Here is a 20,258-nt window from a genome sequence, read left to right on the forward strand (position 1 = left end):
AAGAAGAGCGAACGTTTCCTTAATGACTTTTCTTTAGTGTTCCATAACAGAGACAAAAAATCAACACACTAGTTTTCAATGAACTGCTCAATGGCGCAGAGGAAATGGGCAGATTGAGGTTTCTGGTCAGTGCATAAAGTCACCTGTGTGCAGTTCAGAATTGTCTGGAGGCCTATCGCTTCAGGTCGACACACACACACAGTAAACAGCAAATCACTTGAGTCTGTGTATAACATCTTTCTTTAATCCAGGGTAAAACACAAAAGGCAACCCATTTGGTTTATAACATCAATCGATCTGTACACGTACGAACAAGTCAACTTTAGCGGTGCCGTCTGCAAGCAAGGGGTTTTGCTCATGTCTCCCTATAATGTGATTTATCAATCGATATCTTGATATGTTGTCAGTTTTCCCAGACAATTATAATATTTTGTTGCTATTGCAATTTATATTGCACATTCATAGCTCCTACTACAATCCACATGGAGTCTCAGTAAACCTCTTTGTAACCACGGTTGGAACATAAATTGAGTTCCAGCTTATGTTGAACATAACGCCATGTTTTATCTAGATAAATGGCTGCAAGCTGTACGATAATTGCATAATTTGTGGCGATTAAAACACTGAGCATCACCCACCCTCCCAAATTGTTTAGAATAAATTAAAGCATAGCTGCCTTTCAAAGAGAAGTCTAGACACATGTCACATGGGCCTGAGACCATCTCCTCAATCAACAGCTCACTGTCAGCACTATACCATTAACCCCTGAGACCATCTCCTCAATCAACAGCCCACTGTCAGCACTATACCATTAACCCCTGAGACCATCTCCTCAATCAACAGCCCACTGTCAGCACTATACCATTAACCCCTGAGACCATCTCCTCAATCAACAGCCCACTGTCAGCACTATACCATTAACCCCTGAGACCATCTCCTCAATCAACAGCTCACTGTCAGCACTATACCATTAACCCCTGAGACCATCTCCTCAATCAACAGCCCACTGTCAGCACTATACCATTAACCCCTGAGACCATCTCCTCAATCAACAGCCCACTGTCAGCACTATACCATTAACCCCTGAGACCATCTCCTCAATCAACAGCCCACTGTCAGCACTATAACATTAACCCCTGAGACCATCTCCTCAATCAACAGCTCACTGTCAGCACTATACCATTAACCCCTGAGACCATCTCCTCAATCAACAGCCCACTGTCAGCACTATAACATTAACCCCTGAGACCATCTCCTCAATCAACAGCTCACTGTCAGCACTATAACATTAACCCCTGAGACCATCTCCTCAATCAACAGCCCACTGTCAGCACTATACCATTAACCCCTGAGACCATCTCCTCAATCAACAGCCCACTGTCAGCACTATACCATTAACCCCTGAGACCATCTCCTCAATCAACAGCTCACTGTCAGCACTATACCATTAACCCCTGAGACCATATCCTCAATCAACAGCTCACTGTCAGCACTATACAATTAACCCCTGAGACCATATCCTCAATCAACAGTCCACTGTCAGCACTATACCATTAACCCCTGAGACCATCTCCTCAATCAACAGCTCACTGTCAGCAATATAACATTAATCCCTGAGACCATCTCCTCAATCAACAGCTCACTGTCAGCACTATACCATTAACCCCTGAGACCATCTCTTCAATCAACAGTCCACTGTCAGCAATATAACATTAACCCCTGAGACCATCTCCTCAATCAACAGCTCACTGTCAGCACTATACCATTAACCCCTGAGACCATCTCCTCAATCAACAGCTCACTGTCAGCACTATACCATTAACCCCTGAGACCATCTCCTCAATCAACACTCCACTGTCAGCACTATACCATTAACCCCTGAGACCATCTCCTCAATCAACAGCCCACTGTCAGCAATATAACATTAATCCCTGAGACCATCTCCTCAATCAACAGCTCACTGTCAGCACTATACCATTAACCCCTGAGACCATCTCTTCAATCAACAGTCCACTGTCAGCAATATAACATTAACCCCTGAGACCATCTCCTCAATCAACAGCTCAATGTCAGCACTATACCATTAACCCCTGAGACCATCTCCTCAATCAACAGCTCACTGTCAGCACTATACCATTAACCCCTGAGACCATATCCTCAATCAACAGTCCACTGTCAGCACTACAACATTAACCCCTGAGACCATCTCCTCAATCAACAGTCCACTGTCAGCACTACAACATTAACCCCTGAGACCATCTCCTCAATCAACAGTCCACTGTCAGCACTATAACATTAACCCTAATCCCTGAGACCGTCTCCTCAATCAACAGTCCACTCAGCATTTTCCCTGCCGTTTCAGGTCAGTACCACTTGAAAATGTCAGTGTTGTCCATAGAGTCCTAGGACTAGGCCTCAGACCAGAGGCTCGGGTAGAACTTCAGATTGATCTGGCCTTGCGTCTTTGGGTGACCCATAGCAGGATGGAGACCAGGACCGTGGAGCCCGCTAGAGGCCCGAACACCTGGATTATAGGAAACTCTCCCTGCCAACAACACACAGACAAGGATTTCATTTGACCACAGCAGTTATTATGTTTCAAGGGCTGTGAGTTTGTTTCCTTGACAGTTCATACTTGCGTTGTCTTCAACAATCAGTGATGGAATATGGATATGAATGAATAGGCTATTGTTTGTGATGCAACTTATCGCCATTGTCCCCAAATAATAATAATAGCTTCTTTTTTTTTAAGGAATATTTTCCAATAAATGACAGGGTGGCTGTGTTGTAGCAACTGACCTCTCGAAGACACTTGTATCCATAGAAGTCATCCACACAGCTACATTGAAAGAAGCCGGGACCGTATGGGGCACAGAGGGAGTTCTCAGGGCAGTTCAACGCTGTAGAAGCAAAGTTATGGAGGGAAAATAAGCATATAAAAAGGTACTATATAAACTGTCAGTTATAACACCGATGCCAGTTCACTGTATTTAGAATCACAGCTTAGGTGGCACTCACATTTTAATTGTTTCCCAAATGTAAGTTAAACTAGAAATAAGGAATGCTCGTTTACTCAACAAAACAAATGTCACACAGCAGAAACCCTTAATGGTAAGTGACTGATTTACACAAATGGCCAGTCTGGTTGCAGATGTCCTCCTGTCCTTCACAAACACGAGTCTCCCCTTTGACCTCCATCTTATCCCATGATGCATTGCCTCCTGGACAGACCAGGTTGGCGGGCAGAATCCTTACAGGTCCAAAGACAGAGAAGAAAATAGTATTTTTAGAACCGCCAGACCGTATTGCACCAGAGCTACAGGAGAGCTCAGTCCCCGAGTACAGTACAGGAGGGATTTAGTAATGGTGTTATTGGCAAACACCGATGGACAGTAAATAACGTTGACATTGTGCTTACAGGTTAGCCAACTGGATAAAGCCTTCAAACAGGGCATTGTTCAGGTTTACAATGGGGTTCAGTGACAGATCTCTGCAAGGTCAAGAGAGAAAACAGAAGTTAACGCTGCGCATAGTAACACACTGATAATGTATGTAAATGTGAACAGTCTGTTTTTTTTTCCATACATTGTTGTAGCGTTGAATGCATCTTGAAGGTCTTCAACGTGGCTTAGGGAACAGTTTGATAGGTCCAACCTGAGAGAAACGTATCGAGTGGGATTAATACATGTTAATAAAGGGCACAGACAGTTAAAAAAAAACAATGACAGACACTTCATCAGTTGGTACATTTTACTAACCAGTTGTTACATGTTATAGTTGTTGGATGTTACTAAATGTTATTACACAAAGTATCTGTCCTCTATGGGCAATTCAGTAGGACCACCATATTATCAACTGTAAATGGTTCCAAAACGAATCCTTGTCAAAGCACAAAATCGAATTCCTACCCAATGATGTAGTCAGCATCCCTGGTGTTTTCCTTTCGCTGCAGGCAGCAGCGGCCATCAATCAAACCCGCAGACGCGGAACAGAACTGGCTCACGGCGGTGCCATTCTGGACTGTCCCGTTGCAGCGATGGCACAGGCCTACCTGTTGTTGTTGACCACAAATACACAACGCGGAGCTATTCACAACGCCGTTATGAACAAGACCTAGCCTATCAACAGTAGCTTTCTACAACAAATGCTTCAGAAAAATCTTATCTTGCAGGCAACTATTGACCAATACTATATATAGCTTCAAGCGACAAATCTCGGGGAGTGTGTAGCATGCAGGCTAGCAGCAGACAGTTACAATTTAACAACACTGCGTGTAGCCAAGTAGCATAGCAGTTACGACGTAACAACACAGTAAAGCACCAATGTAACACATCCGAGTGTATAAACAATGTAACAACTCTACTCTTGAGTGTAGCAGCAGTTACAGTGTAACAGCAACAATGTAACGGATCTGACATGGCACTGAGCAGCATTTCCGCATTGCCTATAGCGCTCAAGCAGACCCCTTACCTGTAACTCAGTCAGTTGATAACCCCCATAGAAACATAAATGACTGATTAATAAGACCACTGCAGCATTCTGCTGGCTGGATCCAGCGGTCATTTTCCACGGCGCAAGTCACATGATCGATACGTAAAACGCATGTAAGCGACTGAATCACGTCCGCGTCCCGATTCATCTGCATGTCTCCTTGCCTCGTTTCCTTTTCACCCTTGATGTGTGCTCGATTTGAATAGAGAAACAAACACTGTGGTAGGCTAATATAGCAAATGCCCTTCAGAAAGATCGTATGTTTTTGCTTTTAGACCTAGGCTATTATTAATCTTTCTTTTCACATGAATGATCAGTAAGAGACAGAGAATATAAAAGGAAACCTGTTGTGAGTGTTTGAACGCAGCCAGTGCTTCATGACGTTACAATTTTCGCAACGTTTTCGCATATCTAAAATGCAGCCTATAAATTGCGGATCCCAAAGAGAAAGGTTAGATTACTGTTAAAAATTATAATTATAAAAAATGTAGCATTATTAATTGTCTATATTCCTCTGTTCCTTGCCTTTCAAGACAAAAACAAAATGAACAGGCACAAATTCACAAAATAATTTACAATTTTCCCAATGCTGATATTAAGAAAAAAAAATCCATTGATTTTGGAAGTTGTCTGGACTGCTGAAATCCACCGTCATCTGACCATCCCGACTCTCAGGAAAGTACCATCACAGAACAGGGGTCAGAAGACGAGAGGAAATCGTTTACGTAGGGGATTTTTTTGCATGCTGTTAGAAAATATAACATAATTTATGTATGTGTGGCCTAAACCCCAACATAAATTAACATTTTCTTAATGAATTCCTTTAAAAGTAGGGATATAATTGTTTTTTTAATGTTTTCAATAAATGTGGTCTCCTCTCTCAGAAATGGTTTGGACCGGAGGACTGTTGCAACGCTTCTTGATGAGCTACTTGATACATCTTTGCTGGACGGCTACAATGTAGCCAGTTTTATTGGATTTGGATCACGTCTGTTTTCCGAACCGCTTGCTCGCCCAATGCATCCTATTTAGGAAAAACTTCAAGACACAGAAAGAGTTACAAAAAAAATAGGCTACAACACATCGGTGCTTGTTTTCTCGTTTGTACATTTTAGGGCAGTGACTGGGGTTTGCAGGAGCAAACTGCGTCTTTTCATTGGAAAGTTCTAATGATTACGCAAGTGAATGGAATTGTCGGCACGAATTGAAAAACGGATTGCTGTAACAGCGTCAACGGTGAATGTTTTTTGGACCACCACACACAGAGTCGACGAATAAGTACAATTTTACTGCCAACAATGAAGGTGGAATTACCTACATCTGCAACATGGCTGCTACGGCGACGCTAGTGGGAAAAGTTGAAGTTTAGAGCACTGACGCGGGGGGAAGTTTTATACTGATCCAGTACAGTGCAGCAGGAATTGTTGGATAAAGAACATCTGGGTTTTTTTCGTCGCATCGGATTGAACAACGTACATAACACGGTGGAATGCCCGACTAAGAGCGGAGGAGTACAAGACCACTTTCTTCTTCAAATGATTGTGGTCATCATCACCAAGCAATCGCGTGGACTTTCTCTTCAAGATTTGTCATTTCCATCCTAAATAGTGGACACCTCGTCCAGTGGGCCATCTGAAATCTAAAATGCATTTCTCCATTCCCGAAACGGAGGTTCGTTCGGGAGAAAATGGATCAACATATGTGGTGAGTTCCAGAAATGATTTGTTTGTCTGTTTACGACGTGCAGTTATTTTACTGCAGGTTCCTCGCATGTGAAATCCATTGCAGGGATTCCCAAATGTGCCGAATTGGTCAATTGATACATTTTCAAGTACATAACTATAGAGAACATACAAAAATGATATGGTAATACAAAATGTAAGTTTACACACTCCCAGGAATGTCATACATGATGGATCATTAGCTTATACACTAACTTTCACACATCTAGATGGCCGGGCAGGGTGGGTGTGGAGACAGCAAGGGTTCAAACTGTAGAACCCAGTTCCCTACATTTGAATATAAAAATTGATTTTATGCAACAAAACTCTGCTATATTTTATCTCTGGGACACTTAGGATGACAAATCAGAGCAAGATTACTGAATGTAAGTACATTATTTACCTTCAGAGGTGAATGTATCAAACCAGTTGCCATGATAAGTTTTTTGTTGTTGTGCACTCTCCTCAAACAATAGCATGGTATTTTTTCACTGTAATAGCTACTGTAAATTGGACAGTGCAGTTAGTTTAACAAGAATTTAAGCTGTCTGCCCATATAAGACATGTCTATGTCCTGGAAAGTTTGCTGTTACTTACAACAGTCATGCTAATCACATTAGCACACGTTAGCTCAACCGTCCCGTATGCGGGACACCGATCCCGTATAGGTTAACTGGGGAGGAAGTGTAGTTTGTCAACTGGAGGCCACGGTGTATGGATCTGTGCAAAACTGCATCAGTAAGTATCTTTTTTTTATTTGAAAGATTCTTTCTGGCTGACCTGAAAGATAATGTTTCGAAAACTGTTTAGAAAGCAATGGTTATTCACGTTGCTAAAAGTTAAAACACAGTATCAGAATTGTAGTTTACGCGGAGCCAAATGTAGGCGAATGTAATGGCTCAAAACCCTACATATGGAGAATAAAAGTTTTAAACAGGTAGCCCAGGTCTAAAGCCCACCAGCGGCTGCCCAGGTCAGGTTACAAGTAAAGGTAATTACTTGTATGGTTTGTTAAACTTTTTCAAATCAGTGGTTTTTGTTTGGGATACATTTTAAGTAAAAAAATCGGAGTCCCAGGGCAATTTCGTTACTGTGGAATTGCCCTAAACAATTCGACAGGACTTTCACTGTCTGTCAATGTCCCTCACCAGGCATTGCAATATTGTGATACAATGTATCATTTGATGTATCCTTATCAGTTAACCCCCAATTTCTTGGGGGAATCACACTCGATTGACACGTCCAGGCAAAACGTTGTGGATCAATAGACATTGATCTATATCGATGTAAAGTTAACACTGTGTAATAACATGTGTTTTAATGTGTTAACATCAATTTAATCATAGGTGTTGATTGGACACTTCTCACAACAGGCATGCTACAGTCACTTTCATGGAAAGATTTAGCAAAGGTGACTTACACTAGTCGCTGAGCTTGATGTTGATGACATCGGCCAGTGAATTTAGCCTCTGCAGTTATTAGCTAGTTAGCTAGCTAACGGTAAGACTGTCTGGTAGGCTGTAGCTAACGTAACCTAAGGTAGCTAACGTTAGCTTGCAAAGTTACAAATCATATCACCAGATAGCAGCTGGCTAATTACATTGATTTGCTTTGGAATGTCTAGCTAGCATATCTAAAAATTAGATAAACAAATGTAGTTTGTTAGCTATGTTACCTCTGCTCGAATTATTTTCTGCTGCGCTGATGTTGGCTGATCGGATGCCTTCCTCTTTGAAGCGAAGGGGAAAATTGATGGCATAGCATCACTTTTTAACGATCAACAACCTGGCAACCCCATCAGTTAAGACTTCAGGTCTGTTTAGAAATCCTCTGGCTGAAAGTGCTGGCTACAAACATGGACATTTTGATATTTCTCCACGGGAGTATTCACATCATAGGCAGCGTTCTTTATTGCCGCCAGCCACTGTTGGCTCCGAGGATAATCGCCGGCAGGTAACCAATGAAATGTTACCCCAGCAGCCTGTGCTTTCTTGTAGTTTGCACATCCAGGTACTGAGCACCACACCATGAGTAGCTTTACAGAAAAATAAATAGTTATTTGCAAGCTGATGTTCTATGAACGAGTGGCAGGTCCAGTGAGTAACGTTAGCTACCTGTTGACACCCATTCTCAACTGGATCCACCTCGACAAATTGCGATCTACTTCGCCAGAGTCAGATGAACTCGTGCATACCATTTTTTAAGTCTCTGCACGCAATTTTAAGGAAGTTGCTAGCTAGTGCAATTGCTAACTAGCATTAGCGTAATGCGATACCCATAGACTTCCGGTTATTGCGCTAACGCTAGTTAGCATTGACTTGCTAAACTACCTCTAACTTCCTTCATACTGGACACAGAGCCATAAAAATTGTATCCACGAATTCATCTGACTCTGCGTAAGTAGATAAAGGGCCCCATTGCCAACATCCCGAAGTATCCCTTTAAGATAGCTAGATGAAACAACCACATCACTGTCATAGTAAGTAATTGTTTCCTCAAGATTATCAGCAAAGTTGCTGCTAGTAGGAAAATAAAAGTGTGAATGTCAGCCTACACAATCACTGTCTCAGATGTAGCCTGCAGCAAAATGTCTGTCTGTTGACACCTGAGGGAACGGAGCAACACCGGAGTAAAGATTGATGATTCATAGAGGTCATTCAAGGACTCCTGCATCTGGTGAGACATGTATAGACAGGTTTCAACCATTAACCATGAGTGAGTGGTGGAGAGAGAGCAAAGGACAAGGGGTAACCCTAACGGTCATTAAGGAAATGCACCAACTTAGAGTTCTTACCAGCATCTCAAGGAAATGATTTTTTTTATGAATAGGTACTTATGGGCGCTGGTCAAAAGTAGTGCACTATATGTCAAAGGAAAATTCCACTCAAACTATCTTTTGGTATTTGTTTCATTAGTCCACGGTTGATGCACTTCCGAAACACATCATACTGTGACACTTTATGGATTTTTTTAAAAGTTCTATATCTAGAACTTGATTGCCGACATGCAAAAACATTTTGGGACTGTATCAAACAGTGGACTAATGAAACAAATACCTAAATCTATTTTTATATTTTTCCTTTAATACTGAGGGATTGTCTGTGTACCTTGGAACCAGCGGAATGTGCAGCGTCTGCACCTCACAGCACAGTACAGTACAGAGGCTTTAGGAAAACAAAGACTGCATTTTAAATGACGCAATTCCTTTCTGAGCGAAAAACCCTTTTGTTCTTTATGACAGTTCTCTCACTTCCTGTGGGTTAGGAACAGGCAACAGTTTTCCTGTGTAGTTAATATGGCCTCTATGCTGAACTATGGTTAATATATCTCTACTGAACGAGTGCAGTCAGGAAAGGAGACTATGGTGTGTGTGTGTGTGTGTGTGTGTGTGTGTGTGTGCAGTAATTGATAGTGTGTGTATTGTTTAGTCGGTGGCAGATTTGAAACAGGTCAAGGCCTGAAATGCTTTGATATCATCTGTTGGGTTTGTTTCAGGGTTTATTTACTGTAGCTAAATGCCTTGATATCATCTGTTGGGTTTGTTTCAGGGTTTATTTACTGTAGCTAAATGCCTTGTCCCCTTTCTTAGACATGCATCACATTCCAATGTGAATACCTAGTCATATCCTTTGAGCCAGGGTATAGGCTAGTCCAATAAAAAAAAGTTCCATGCTTGTGACTTTGTTCTGAAAAGCATAAAGTGTACTGGGTTTTGGACTTCAATGTGTTGTTATTGCCACAATAAGCTTGCATGTGTTGAAGACTGCAATTACTATGGACCTCTAGTCGTGGACCTCTCTTGGCCAATATTTGTGCAGGCAGCATTGCTTAATGTTGAAACCTCAACTTCATACAAATGGGTTTTACGGCATTAGAAATAAATCGGACTCATTCCACCTCAAAAAAGCACAACAGGATTTCGACACCCACCATCTCAGATTTTTCTGAAATTGTTTCTGTAGTTAGAAACAGGATAAGATAAGCATTACTTTGTTGAAAGATAATTTGAACTCTGGGAAATTAAGGTAATTGATTGTACCCAAATTGGGCATTTTCAATTTGTTGAAATTTATAATATTCAATAAATATAGTACCCAACATCCGATTTGAACAAAACCTCTTCTTAACAATGATTTAAGGAATCCACATGAGGAATCCACAAATATATAGTCCAAAGCCACCCACAGACCCCACACACCAAGCCCCAAAGGCCAGTATACAGTATCAGTTTTCCATGTATGAAGCTGCGGCTTGGAGTATTGTTGATTCATATGATATAATGTATTCGCAGTGAATTTGGTATTATTTATTTTTTCCCCTATTCAGAGAAAATAGCCATAGAGTGGTGAGGAGGAGTCTACCGTGTCCGGAAGCAACTTCACCATTCATTTTCTGTATTCAGGGTTCACTCAAACATTGTTTTAAGCTTTGTTTTACTATTGACAGTTACAGCTGATTTCGGGATTGTATATTGATTTACGCTCCATAAATACACTGAGTGTACAAAACATTAAGAACACCTTCCTTAATATTGAATTGCACCCACTTTTGCCCTCAGAACAGCCTCAATTCGTCAGGGCAATGACTCTACAAGGTGTTGAAAGCGTTCCACAGGGATGCTGGCCCATGTTGACTCCAATGCTTCCCACAGTTGTGTCAAGTTGGCTGGATGTCCTTTGGGTGGTGGACCATTCTTGATACACACGGAAAACGGTTGAGCGTGAAAAATCCAGCAGCGTTGCAGTTCTTGACACACTCAAACCGGTGTGCCTGGCACCTACTACCATACCCCGTTCAAAGGCACTTAAATCCTTTGTCTTGCCCATTCACCCTCTGAATGGCACACATACAAAATCCATGTCTCAATTATGTTGAGGCTTAAAAATCCTTCTTTAACCGGTCTCCTTCATTTCATCTACACTGATTTGAAGTGTATTTAACAAGTAATAATAATAATAAGCCATTTAGCAGACGCTTTTATCCAAAGCGACTTACAGTCATGTGTGCATACATTTTTATGTATGGGTGGTCCCGGGGATCGAACCCACTACCCTGGCGTTACAAGCGCCGTGCTCTACCAGCTGAGCTACAGAGGACCACGTGACATAAGGGATCATAGGGAGGGTGCTGAGGAGTATTTCTGTCTGTAATAAAGCCCTTTTGTGGGAAAAATTCATTCTGATTGGCTGGGCCTGGCTCCCCAGTGGGTGTACCTGGCTCCCAAGTGGGTGGGCCTATGCCCTCCAAGGCCCACCCATAGCTGCACCCCTGCCCAGTCATATGAAATCCATAGATTAGGGCCTAATGAATTTATTTAAATTGACGGATTTCCTTCTATGAACTGTAACTCAGTAAAATCTTTAAAATTGTTGCATGTTGCGTTTTATATTTTTGTTCAGTATAGCTGGCTTGACTTTGTAACTAGTGACAACCCTAAACTAGCTGAACTATGCTAGTTTTAGTCCTCATTGCCAAACCTAATAAATACTGCACCCTCAACTTCAAAACTCCTCTGCTAGTTATACAATCATGCACACTACCGTTCAAAAGTTTGGGGTCACTTAGAAATGTCCTTGTTTTTGAAAGAAAAGCAGTTTTTTTGTCAATTTTAAAATAACATCAAATTGATCAGAAATACAGTGTAAACATTGTTAATGTTGTAAATGGCTATTGTAGCTGGAAACGGCTGATTATTAATGGAATATCTACATAGGCGTACAGAGGCCCATTATCAGCAACCATCAATCCTGTGTTCCAATGGCACGTTGTGTTTGCTAATCCAAGTTTATCATTTTAAAAAGACTAATTGATCATTAGAAAACCCTTTTGCAATTATGTTAGCACAGCTGAAAACTGTTGTGCTGATTAAAGAAGCAATAAAAATGGCCTTCTTGAAACTAGTTGAGTATCTGGAGCATCAGCAATTGTGGGTTTGATTACAGACTCAAAATGGCCAGAAACAAATAACTTTCTTCTGAAACTCGTCAGTCTATTCTTGTTCTGAGAAATGAAGGCTATTCCATGCGAGAAATTGCCAAGAAACTGAAGATCTCATACAGTGCTGTGTACTACTCCCTTCACAGAACAGCGCAAACTGGCTCTAACCAGAATAGAAAGAGGAGTGGGAGGCAAGAGGACAAATACATTAGAGTGTCTAGTTTGAGAAACAGATGCCTCACAGGTCCTCAACTGGCAGCTTCATTAAATAGTACCCGCAAAACACCAGTCACAACGTCAACAGTGAAGAGGCAACTCCGGGATGCTGACCTTCTAGGCAGAGTTGCAAAGAAAAAGCCATATCTCAGACTGGCCATTTTAATATTTTCTTTTTATTGGCCAGTCTGAGATATGGCTTTTTCTTTGCAACTCTGCCTAGAAGGTCAGCAGAGCTGCCACTTGTTGGACTATTCAAGGAGAGTTGGGTTGAAGCATTAGGTTGCAAAGAGAAATAAAAACTTCATTGGCTAAATTTAATGCTAGCAGATGCCTAATTTTAGCATGCTAGCAGATGCCTAATTTTAGTCAATGCGCTAACGCTAGTTAGCATTGTCTTGCTAAACAGCCTTTAACTTCTTTTCATACTAGAGACATACAAATCAAATCCACGAGTTCATCTGACTCTGGGGAAGTAGATAAAGGGCTTCGTTGCCTAAATCCTGAAGTATTCCTTTAATGGAAGATTTGCATTAAAATAAATCAACCCTGTATCCATATACTCACCAAGTTCTCCTTGATACATGTCATGACTTTTATTTTTTGCGCCCTAAATGGCACCCTATTCCCTATATAGTGCACTACTTTTAACCCTAGGCACTAGATAGGGAATAGGGTGCCACTATATTTTGTCTTGTCATAATTATTCCTCACTCATCCTTCCTGCATTAACATTTAGTTCTGCCTACATCAGTATGCTCTTGTCCTGTGATTGACCCCATGTGTTTAGATTTTGGTACGTTCCAGTTGGCCTGGAGGAAGCAACCATCAGCATCCTTTTAACTCGTGGGGGGGGGGGGGGTCGGGGTCATCATCAGAAACAGTTTTCTTTGTTTCTACAGATGACATGGCATCTTGTTGACTGTAACTATTCATGCTAGTGAGTGAACAGACTAGCAGATAAACGGACAGACGGACAGAATCTTATGTTCATTCTTTTACAGTCTATAGTCTATAGTTTACGGGCTATAGTTTACAGGCTATAGTTTACGGGCTATAGTTTACGGGCTATAGTTTACGGGCTATAGTTTACAGGCTATAGTTTACGGGCTATAGTTTACGGGCTATAGTTTACGGGCTATAGTTTACGGGCTATAGTTTACAGGCTATAGTTTACGGGCTATAGTTTACGGGCTATAGTTTACGGGCTATAGTTTACGGGCAATAGTTTACGGGCAATAGTTTATAATCTATAATTTACAGTCTATAGTTTGTAGTCTATAGTTTACAGTCTATAAATTAGTCGATAGTCTATAGTTTAGTCTATAGTTTGTAGTCTATAGATTAGTCTATAGTCTATAGATTACAGTTTACAGTCTATAGTTCAGAGTGTTGACTGATCCTTCTTGTCTAAAGACCTTTGAACAGGAAACTCCTCCTGCCAATGAATGCATGTTTTTCCTCTTATCCTTGGCCACTGCTCTTCAACACGCCCACAGCTCCTCTAGACAGTGTGGTTTTATATGAATCATTTTTCATAGGCCTAAATACATTTTTCATAGGCCTAAATACATTTTCCATAGGCCTAAATACATTTTTCATAGGCCTAAATACATTTTTCATAGGCCTAAATACATTTTTCATAGGCCTAAATACATTTTATTTTCATTTGTTTTGACTGACTGTCAGAACTAGAGAACCATCTTTCATCATCACCAAGTTATCAAGATAGACAGTCTAGGCCTAGATCAGATGCTTTCAGAAGACAGTCTAGGCCTAGATCAGATGCTTTCAGAAGACAGTCTAGGCCTAGATCAGATGCTTTCAGAAGACAGTCTAGGCCTAGAACAGATGCTTTCAGATGACAGTCCAGGCCTAGAATCAGCTGCTTTCAGAAGACAGTCTAGGCCTAGATCAGATGCTTTCAGAAGACAGTCTAGGCCTAGATCAGATGCTTTCAGAAGACAGTCTAGGCCTAGGTCAGATGCTTTCAGAAGACAGTCTAGGCCTAGAACAGATGCTTTCAGATGACAGTCCAGGCCTAGAATCAGCTGCTTTCAGAAGACAGTCTAGGCCTAGATCAGATGCTTTCAGAAGACAGTCTAGGCCTAGAACAGATGCTTTCAGATGACAGTCCAGGCCTAGAATCAGCTGCTTTCAGATGACAGTCCAGGCCTAGAACAGATGCTTTCAGAAGACCGTCTAGGCCTAGATCAGATGCTTTCAGAAGACAGTCCAGGCCTAGAATCAGCTGCTTTCAGAAGACCGTCTAGGCCTAGAATCAGCTGCTTTCAGAAGACAGTCTAGGCCAGGGGTGTCAAACGTCCGGCCCGCGGGCCGGATCAGGCCCGCAAACGGGTTTAATCCGGCCCGCGAGATGATTTTGTAAAGTATAAAAATGCTCAGTTCATAGAAGAAAAAGGCAAACCAGTGTTAGAATTTCATTCCGCAGAATGGATGCAGGACCTTGCATTTATTGTGGATGTTACAGAGCACCTGAATAACTTGAACAAACAGCTGCAAGGGCGCAACAAAGTTGTCACGCAGTATTATGACAGCATACGTTCTTTCAAGTTGAAGCTGTCATTGTGGGAGACGCAACTCGCCGGTGGTGATGCAGCTCACTTCCCCTGTCTGAAAAATGTGTGCGCGACCCAACATGTGGTAGACATGAAGCGGTTCAAAGATAAAATAACGGGACTGTTACGGGAGTTTGAGCAACGCTTTCAGATTTTTGGTGAACTGGAGAAAGACTTCAAAGTTTTTTGCTCGCCATTCACCGTGAATCCCTCTGATCTGCCCGTCAGCATGCAACTTGAAATAATAGACTTGCAGTGTGACTCGGATTTGAAGGGCAAATTTGCCGCAGCTGGCTTGGACACATTTGATCAGAATCTCTTGCCAGGTTACCCCAACTTGACAGCCCTCGCTGCAAAACTGTTGGGCATGTTTGGAACCACATATCTTTGTGAGCAAGTTCTCTCTGTAATGAGCATGAATAAAACAAAGCTGCGCTCAAGGCTCACGCACAAGCACTTGAATCACATCCTGAAGTTGGCTGCCACTCAGGATGTGATGCCTGATATTGATGCGCTGGTGAAAGCTAAAAGATGCCAGGTATCAGGAGTCAAATAAACTATGCAACCCCACTTAAAGTGCTGCATGAGACACCCTGATATAGTTCTGTGATCTGTGATATACTTCTGTGAATCACTGAGGCATTGTGTGTTTGTGTGTTCTTTGTCCTCAGAACTTTCAAATAACTTGAGGTGTTTTATGATTAATAGTGATGTTGTGCTTTTGGACACACTGTCCTCAGGCTCCAGCTTTATGTTTATATGTTTTTATGTTGATGTGCTATTGTTTTTAATTGATTTTATTTTATTTGTATATTTAACCTATTCTTGACTCTGTGGTTCCTGCACTTGTTTGGGGAACAGGATTTCATTATTTTTATCTACATTTCTGCCTGAGAAATGACACCCTGATATAGTTCTGTGATCTGTGAAACAGTTCTGTTAATCACTGAGGCATTGTGTGTTTGTGTGTTCTTTTTCTTTAGAATTTTCAAATAAACTTGACGTGTTTTATGATTAATAGTGATGTTGTGCTTGTACTATTTTGGACACACTGTCCTCAGGCTCCAGCTTTATGTTGTATGTTGATCGTATTAAAACAAAGAAAACAATCTGAAGTTGTTGTTTTTAAGTTATATATACCATGATTTTTCCGGTCCGGCCCACTTGGGAATAGATTTTCCTCCATGTGGCCCCTGAGCTAAAATGAGTTTGACTCCCCTGGTCTAGGCCTAGAATCAGCTGCTTTCAGAAGACAGTCTAGGCCTAGATCAGATGCTTTCAGAAGACAGTCCAGGCCTAGAATCAGCTGCTTTCAGAAGACAGTCTAGGCCTGGATCAGATGCTTTCAGAAGACAGTCCAGGCCAAGAATCAGCTCCTTTCAGAAGACAGTCCAGGCCTAGAATCAGCTGCTTTCAGAAGACAGTCCAGGCCTAGAATCAGCTGCTTTCAGAAGACAGTCTAGGCCTGGATCAGATGCTTTCAGAAGACAGTCCAGGCCTAGAATCAGCTGCTTTCAGAAGACAGTCCAGGCCTAGAATCAGCTGCTTTCAGAAGACAGTCTAGCTCTTCAACAGATGCTTGGCAAAATGCATAGAATTGCAGGAGATTAGCTTCAAAACTCAAAAATGTTATTTTCACCGCCAAGATTCCTTTCTAGCTAATAGACCATGTTATACTTTACACTTCCTCTTCCAATGAACTGTGGGAAGGTCAAAATAATGAAACTGTCTACCAAATCAACATTTTTTAAAAGTTTATAACTTCTACCTGCCATTATTATTCACCTGATTAGACAATACATTACTTATTATTATTTTTTGATATACAGTACCAGTCAAAAGTTTGGACACACCTACTCATTCCAGGGGTTTTCTTTATTTTTACTATTTTCTACATTGTCTACAGTCGTGGTCAAACGTTTTGAGAATGACACAAGTATTGGTCTTCACAAAGTTTGCTGCTTCAGTGTTTTTAGATATTTTTGTCAGATGTTACTATGGTATACTGAAGTATAATTACAAGCATTCCATAAGTGTCAAAGGCTTTTATTGACAATTACATTACGTTTATGCAAGGAGTCAATATTTGCAGTGTTGACCCTTCTTTTTCAAGACCTCTGCACTCTGCCCTGGCATGCTGTCAATTAACTTCTGGGCCACATCCTGACTGATGGCAGCCCATTCTTGCATAATCAATGCTTGGAGTTTGTCAGAATTTGTGGGTTTTTGTTTTTCCACCCACCTCTTGAGGATCGACCACAAGTTCTCAATGGGATTAAGGTCTGGGGAGTTTCCTGTCCATGGACTCAAAATGTCGATGTTTTGTTCCCCGAGCCACTTAGTTATCACTTTTGCCTTATGGCAAGGTGCTCCATCATGCTGGAAAAGGCATTGTTCGTCACCAAACTGTTCTTGGATGGTTGGGAGAAGTTGCTCTCGGAGGATGTGTTGGTACCATCCTTTATTCATGGCTGTGTTCTTAGGCAAAATTGTGAGTGAGCCCACTCCCTTGGCTGAGAAGCAACCCCACACATGAATGGTCTCAGGATGCTTTATTGATGGCATGACACAGGACTGATGGTAGCGCTCACCTTGTCTTCTCCGGACAAGCTTTTTTCCGGATGCCCCAAACAATCGGAAAGGGGATTCATCAGAGAAAATGACTTTACCCCAGCCCTCAGCAGTCCAATCCCTGTACCTTTTGCAGAATATCAGTCTGTCCCTGATGTTTTTCTTGGAGAGAAGTGGCTTCCTCGCTGCCCTTCTTGACACCAGGCCATCCTCCAAAAGTCTTCGCCTCACTGTGCATGCAGATGCACTCACACCTGCCTGCTGCCATTCCTGAGCAAGCTCTGCACTGGTGGTGCCCCGATCCCGCAGCTGAATCAACTTTAGGAGACATTCCTAGCGCTTGCTGGACTTTCTTGGGCGCCCTGAAGCCTTCTTCACAACAATTGAACCGCTCTCCTTGAAGTTCTTGATGAGCCAATAAATGGTTGATTTAGGTGCAATCTTACTAGCAGCAATATCCTTGCCTGTGAAGCCCTTTTTGTGCAAAGCAATGATGACGGCACGTGTTTCCTTGCAGGTAACCATGGTTAACAGAGGAAGAACAATGATTTCAAGCACCACCCTCATTTTAAAGCTTCCAGTCTGTTATTCTAACTCAATCAGCATGACGGAGTGATCTCCAGCCTTGTCCTCGTCAACACTCACACCTGTGTTTACGAGAGAATCACTGACATGATGTCAGCTGGTCCTTTTGTGGCAGGGCTGAAATGCAGTGGAAAAGTTTTTTGGGGATTAAGTTCATTTTCATGGCAAAGAGGGACTTTGCAATTCATCTGATCACTCTTCATAACATTCTGGAGTATATGCAAATTGCCATCATAAAAACTGAGGCAGCAGACTTTGTGAAAATTAATATTTGTGTCATTCTCAAAACTTTTGACCACGACTGTAGAATAATAGTGAATACATCAAAACTATGAAATAACAAATCAAAATATTTTATAGTTGAGATTCTTCAAAGTAGCCACCCTTTGCCTTGATGACAGCTTTGCACACTCTTGGCATTCTCTCACCCAGCTTCATGAGGTAGTCACCTGGAATGCATTTCAATTAACAGCTGTGCCTTGTTAAAAGTTAATTTGTGGAATTTCTTTCCTCCTTAATGCGTTTGAGCCAATCAGTTGTGTTGTGACAAGGTAGGGGAGGGTATACAGAAGATAGCCCTATTTGGTAAAAGACCAAGTCCATATTATGGCAAGAACAGCTCAAATAAGCAAAGAGAAACAACAGTCCATCATTACTTTAACACATGAAGGTCAGTCAATACGGAAAAGGGTGGCTACTTTGAGAATCTAAAATCCAAAATAGATGTTGATTTGTTTAACACTTTTTGGGTTACTACATGATTCCATATGTGTTATTTCATAGTTTTGATGTCTTCACTATTATTCTACAATGTAGAAACTAGTGCAAATAAAGAAAAACCCTTGAATGAGTAGGTGTGTCCAAACTTTTGACTGGTACTGTATACATACAGTTGAAGTCGGAAGTTTACATACACCTTAGCCAAATACATTTAAACTCAGTTTTTCACAATTCCTGACATTTAATCCTAGTAAAAATTCCCTGTCTTAGGTCAGTTAGGATCACCACTTTATTTTAAGAATGTGAAATGTCAGAATAATAGTAGAGAGTGATTTATTTCAGCTTTTATTTCTTTCATCACATTCCCAGTGGGTCAGAAGTTTACATACACTCAATTAGTATTTGGTAGCATTGCCTTTAAATTGTTTAACTTGGGTCAAATGTTTCGGGTAGCCTTCCACAAGCTTCCCACAATAAGTTGGGTGAATTTTGGCCCATTCCTCCTGACAGAGCTGGTGTAACTGAGTCAGGTTTGTAGGCCTCCTTGCTCGCACACGCTTTTTCAGTTCTGCCCACACATTTTCTATAGGATTGAGGTCAGGGCTTTGTGATGGCCACTCCAATACCTTGACTTTGTTGTCCTTAAGCCATTTTGCCACAACTTTGGAAGTATGCTTGGGGTCATTGTCCATTTGGAAGACCCATTTGCGACCAAGCTTTAACATCCTGACTGATTGTCACGAGAATTTTGTTATCTCAAATGGTTGAAGTCTACTACTTCTTAAATCTTTGAATAATTCCCAGAGGTTGTACATCTCTAGTTTAAATAATGAATTAAACAAAGACCCCCTTTCTGCAATGGTCAGCCTTTATTCATGAGAGCGCTCTGTCCCAAAATGGACGCACAATCTTTTTATACACACACGTCAGAGGAAAAATCCCACCCCGCTATAGGCGGCCTGTATTTTTCCACTGTGCACATCTTGTAAACTCACCTGGGTTTAGCTCATATGGTTTTCCTCTGCTCTCCTGACCATCAGGTCACACACACACACACACACACACACACACACACACACACACACACACACACGCATGTTCTTATCATAGCCTACTCCTTGCTCGGGCAGGCTGCACATTTTTTTCTCTATTCCCATACATATTTATCGCTGTTCTCACAATATTCTGCAAGCCTCTCACTCCCCTTCCCTGTGTGGGGACATCTGTTTATCCTGTTATTGGTTTCAAACGTTTTGCACTTCTGCTTGCCTAATTACAAGACACAAATACTCTGTTGCTGGGCAAATATGCATCTTATATAAGCACATTTGATTAACTCTCTAAGCTCTAGTCTACTAATAGTCAGACATTATTAGTTTAACTGAGGCTGTGACATTTTAGTCATATGTTACTCACACATTTCTTTATCACTGATGTC

General features: G+C 41.5%; 2 protein-coding genes across 2 annotated transcripts in view; one reads left to right on the forward strand and one right to left on the reverse strand.

Moving 5' to 3' along the window:
• Nucleotides 1-222: 222 nt before the first annotated feature.
• Nucleotides 223-4,616, reverse strand: atraid (all-trans retinoic acid-induced differentiation factor). The gene is made up of 7 exons (XM_041859921.2): nucleotides 4,471-4,616; nucleotides 3,909-4,051; nucleotides 3,586-3,654; nucleotides 3,419-3,490; nucleotides 3,129-3,250; nucleotides 2,800-2,900; nucleotides 223-2,545 (listed from the first exon to the last, which is right to left on the reverse strand). The coding sequence occupies exons 1-7, from the start codon at nucleotides 4,561-4,563 to the stop codon at nucleotides 2,441-2,443; spliced, it is 705 nt and encodes a 234-aa protein (XP_041715855.1). The 5' UTR covers nucleotides 4,564-4,616; the 3' UTR covers nucleotides 223-2,440.
• A 778-nt stretch (nucleotides 4,617-5,394) lies between these two features.
• The window catches only part of snx17 (sorting nexin 17), a 649,426-nt gene continuing 634,562 nt past the window's right edge, over nucleotides 5,395-20,258 (forward strand). Inside the window, exon 1 of the mRNA XM_041859922.2 lies at nucleotides 5,395-6,195. Within this exon, the coding sequence (XP_041715856.1) occupies nucleotides 6,136-6,195 (60 nt within the window). The 5' untranslated portion in view covers nucleotides 5,395-6,135. The remainder of the gene's footprint in view (nucleotides 6,196-20,258) is intronic.

Source organism: Coregonus clupeaformis, chromosome 33 (assembly GCF_020615455.1).
Source record: "Coregonus clupeaformis isolate EN_2021a chromosome 33, ASM2061545v1, whole genome shotgun sequence".
NCBI classification, from domain to species: Eukaryota; Metazoa; Chordata; class Actinopteri; order Salmoniformes; family Salmonidae; genus Coregonus; species Coregonus clupeaformis.

Excerpts from the sequence above, each read along its gene's own strand:
- atraid (XM_041859921.2), bottom strand. The coding sequence starts at position 4,563 with ATGACCGCTGGATCCAGCCAGCAGAATGCTGCAGTGGTCTTATTAATC. Across the intron at positions 3,491-3,585 it reads GCATTCAACGCTACAACAAT|AGATCTGTCACTGAACCCCA; the intron begins GTATGGAAAAAA and ends TTGACCTTGCAG. Across the intron at positions 2,901-3,128 it reads CAACCAGACTGGCCATTTGT|CGTTGAACTGCCCTGAGAAC; the intron begins GTAAATCAGTCA and ends TTGCTTCTACAG.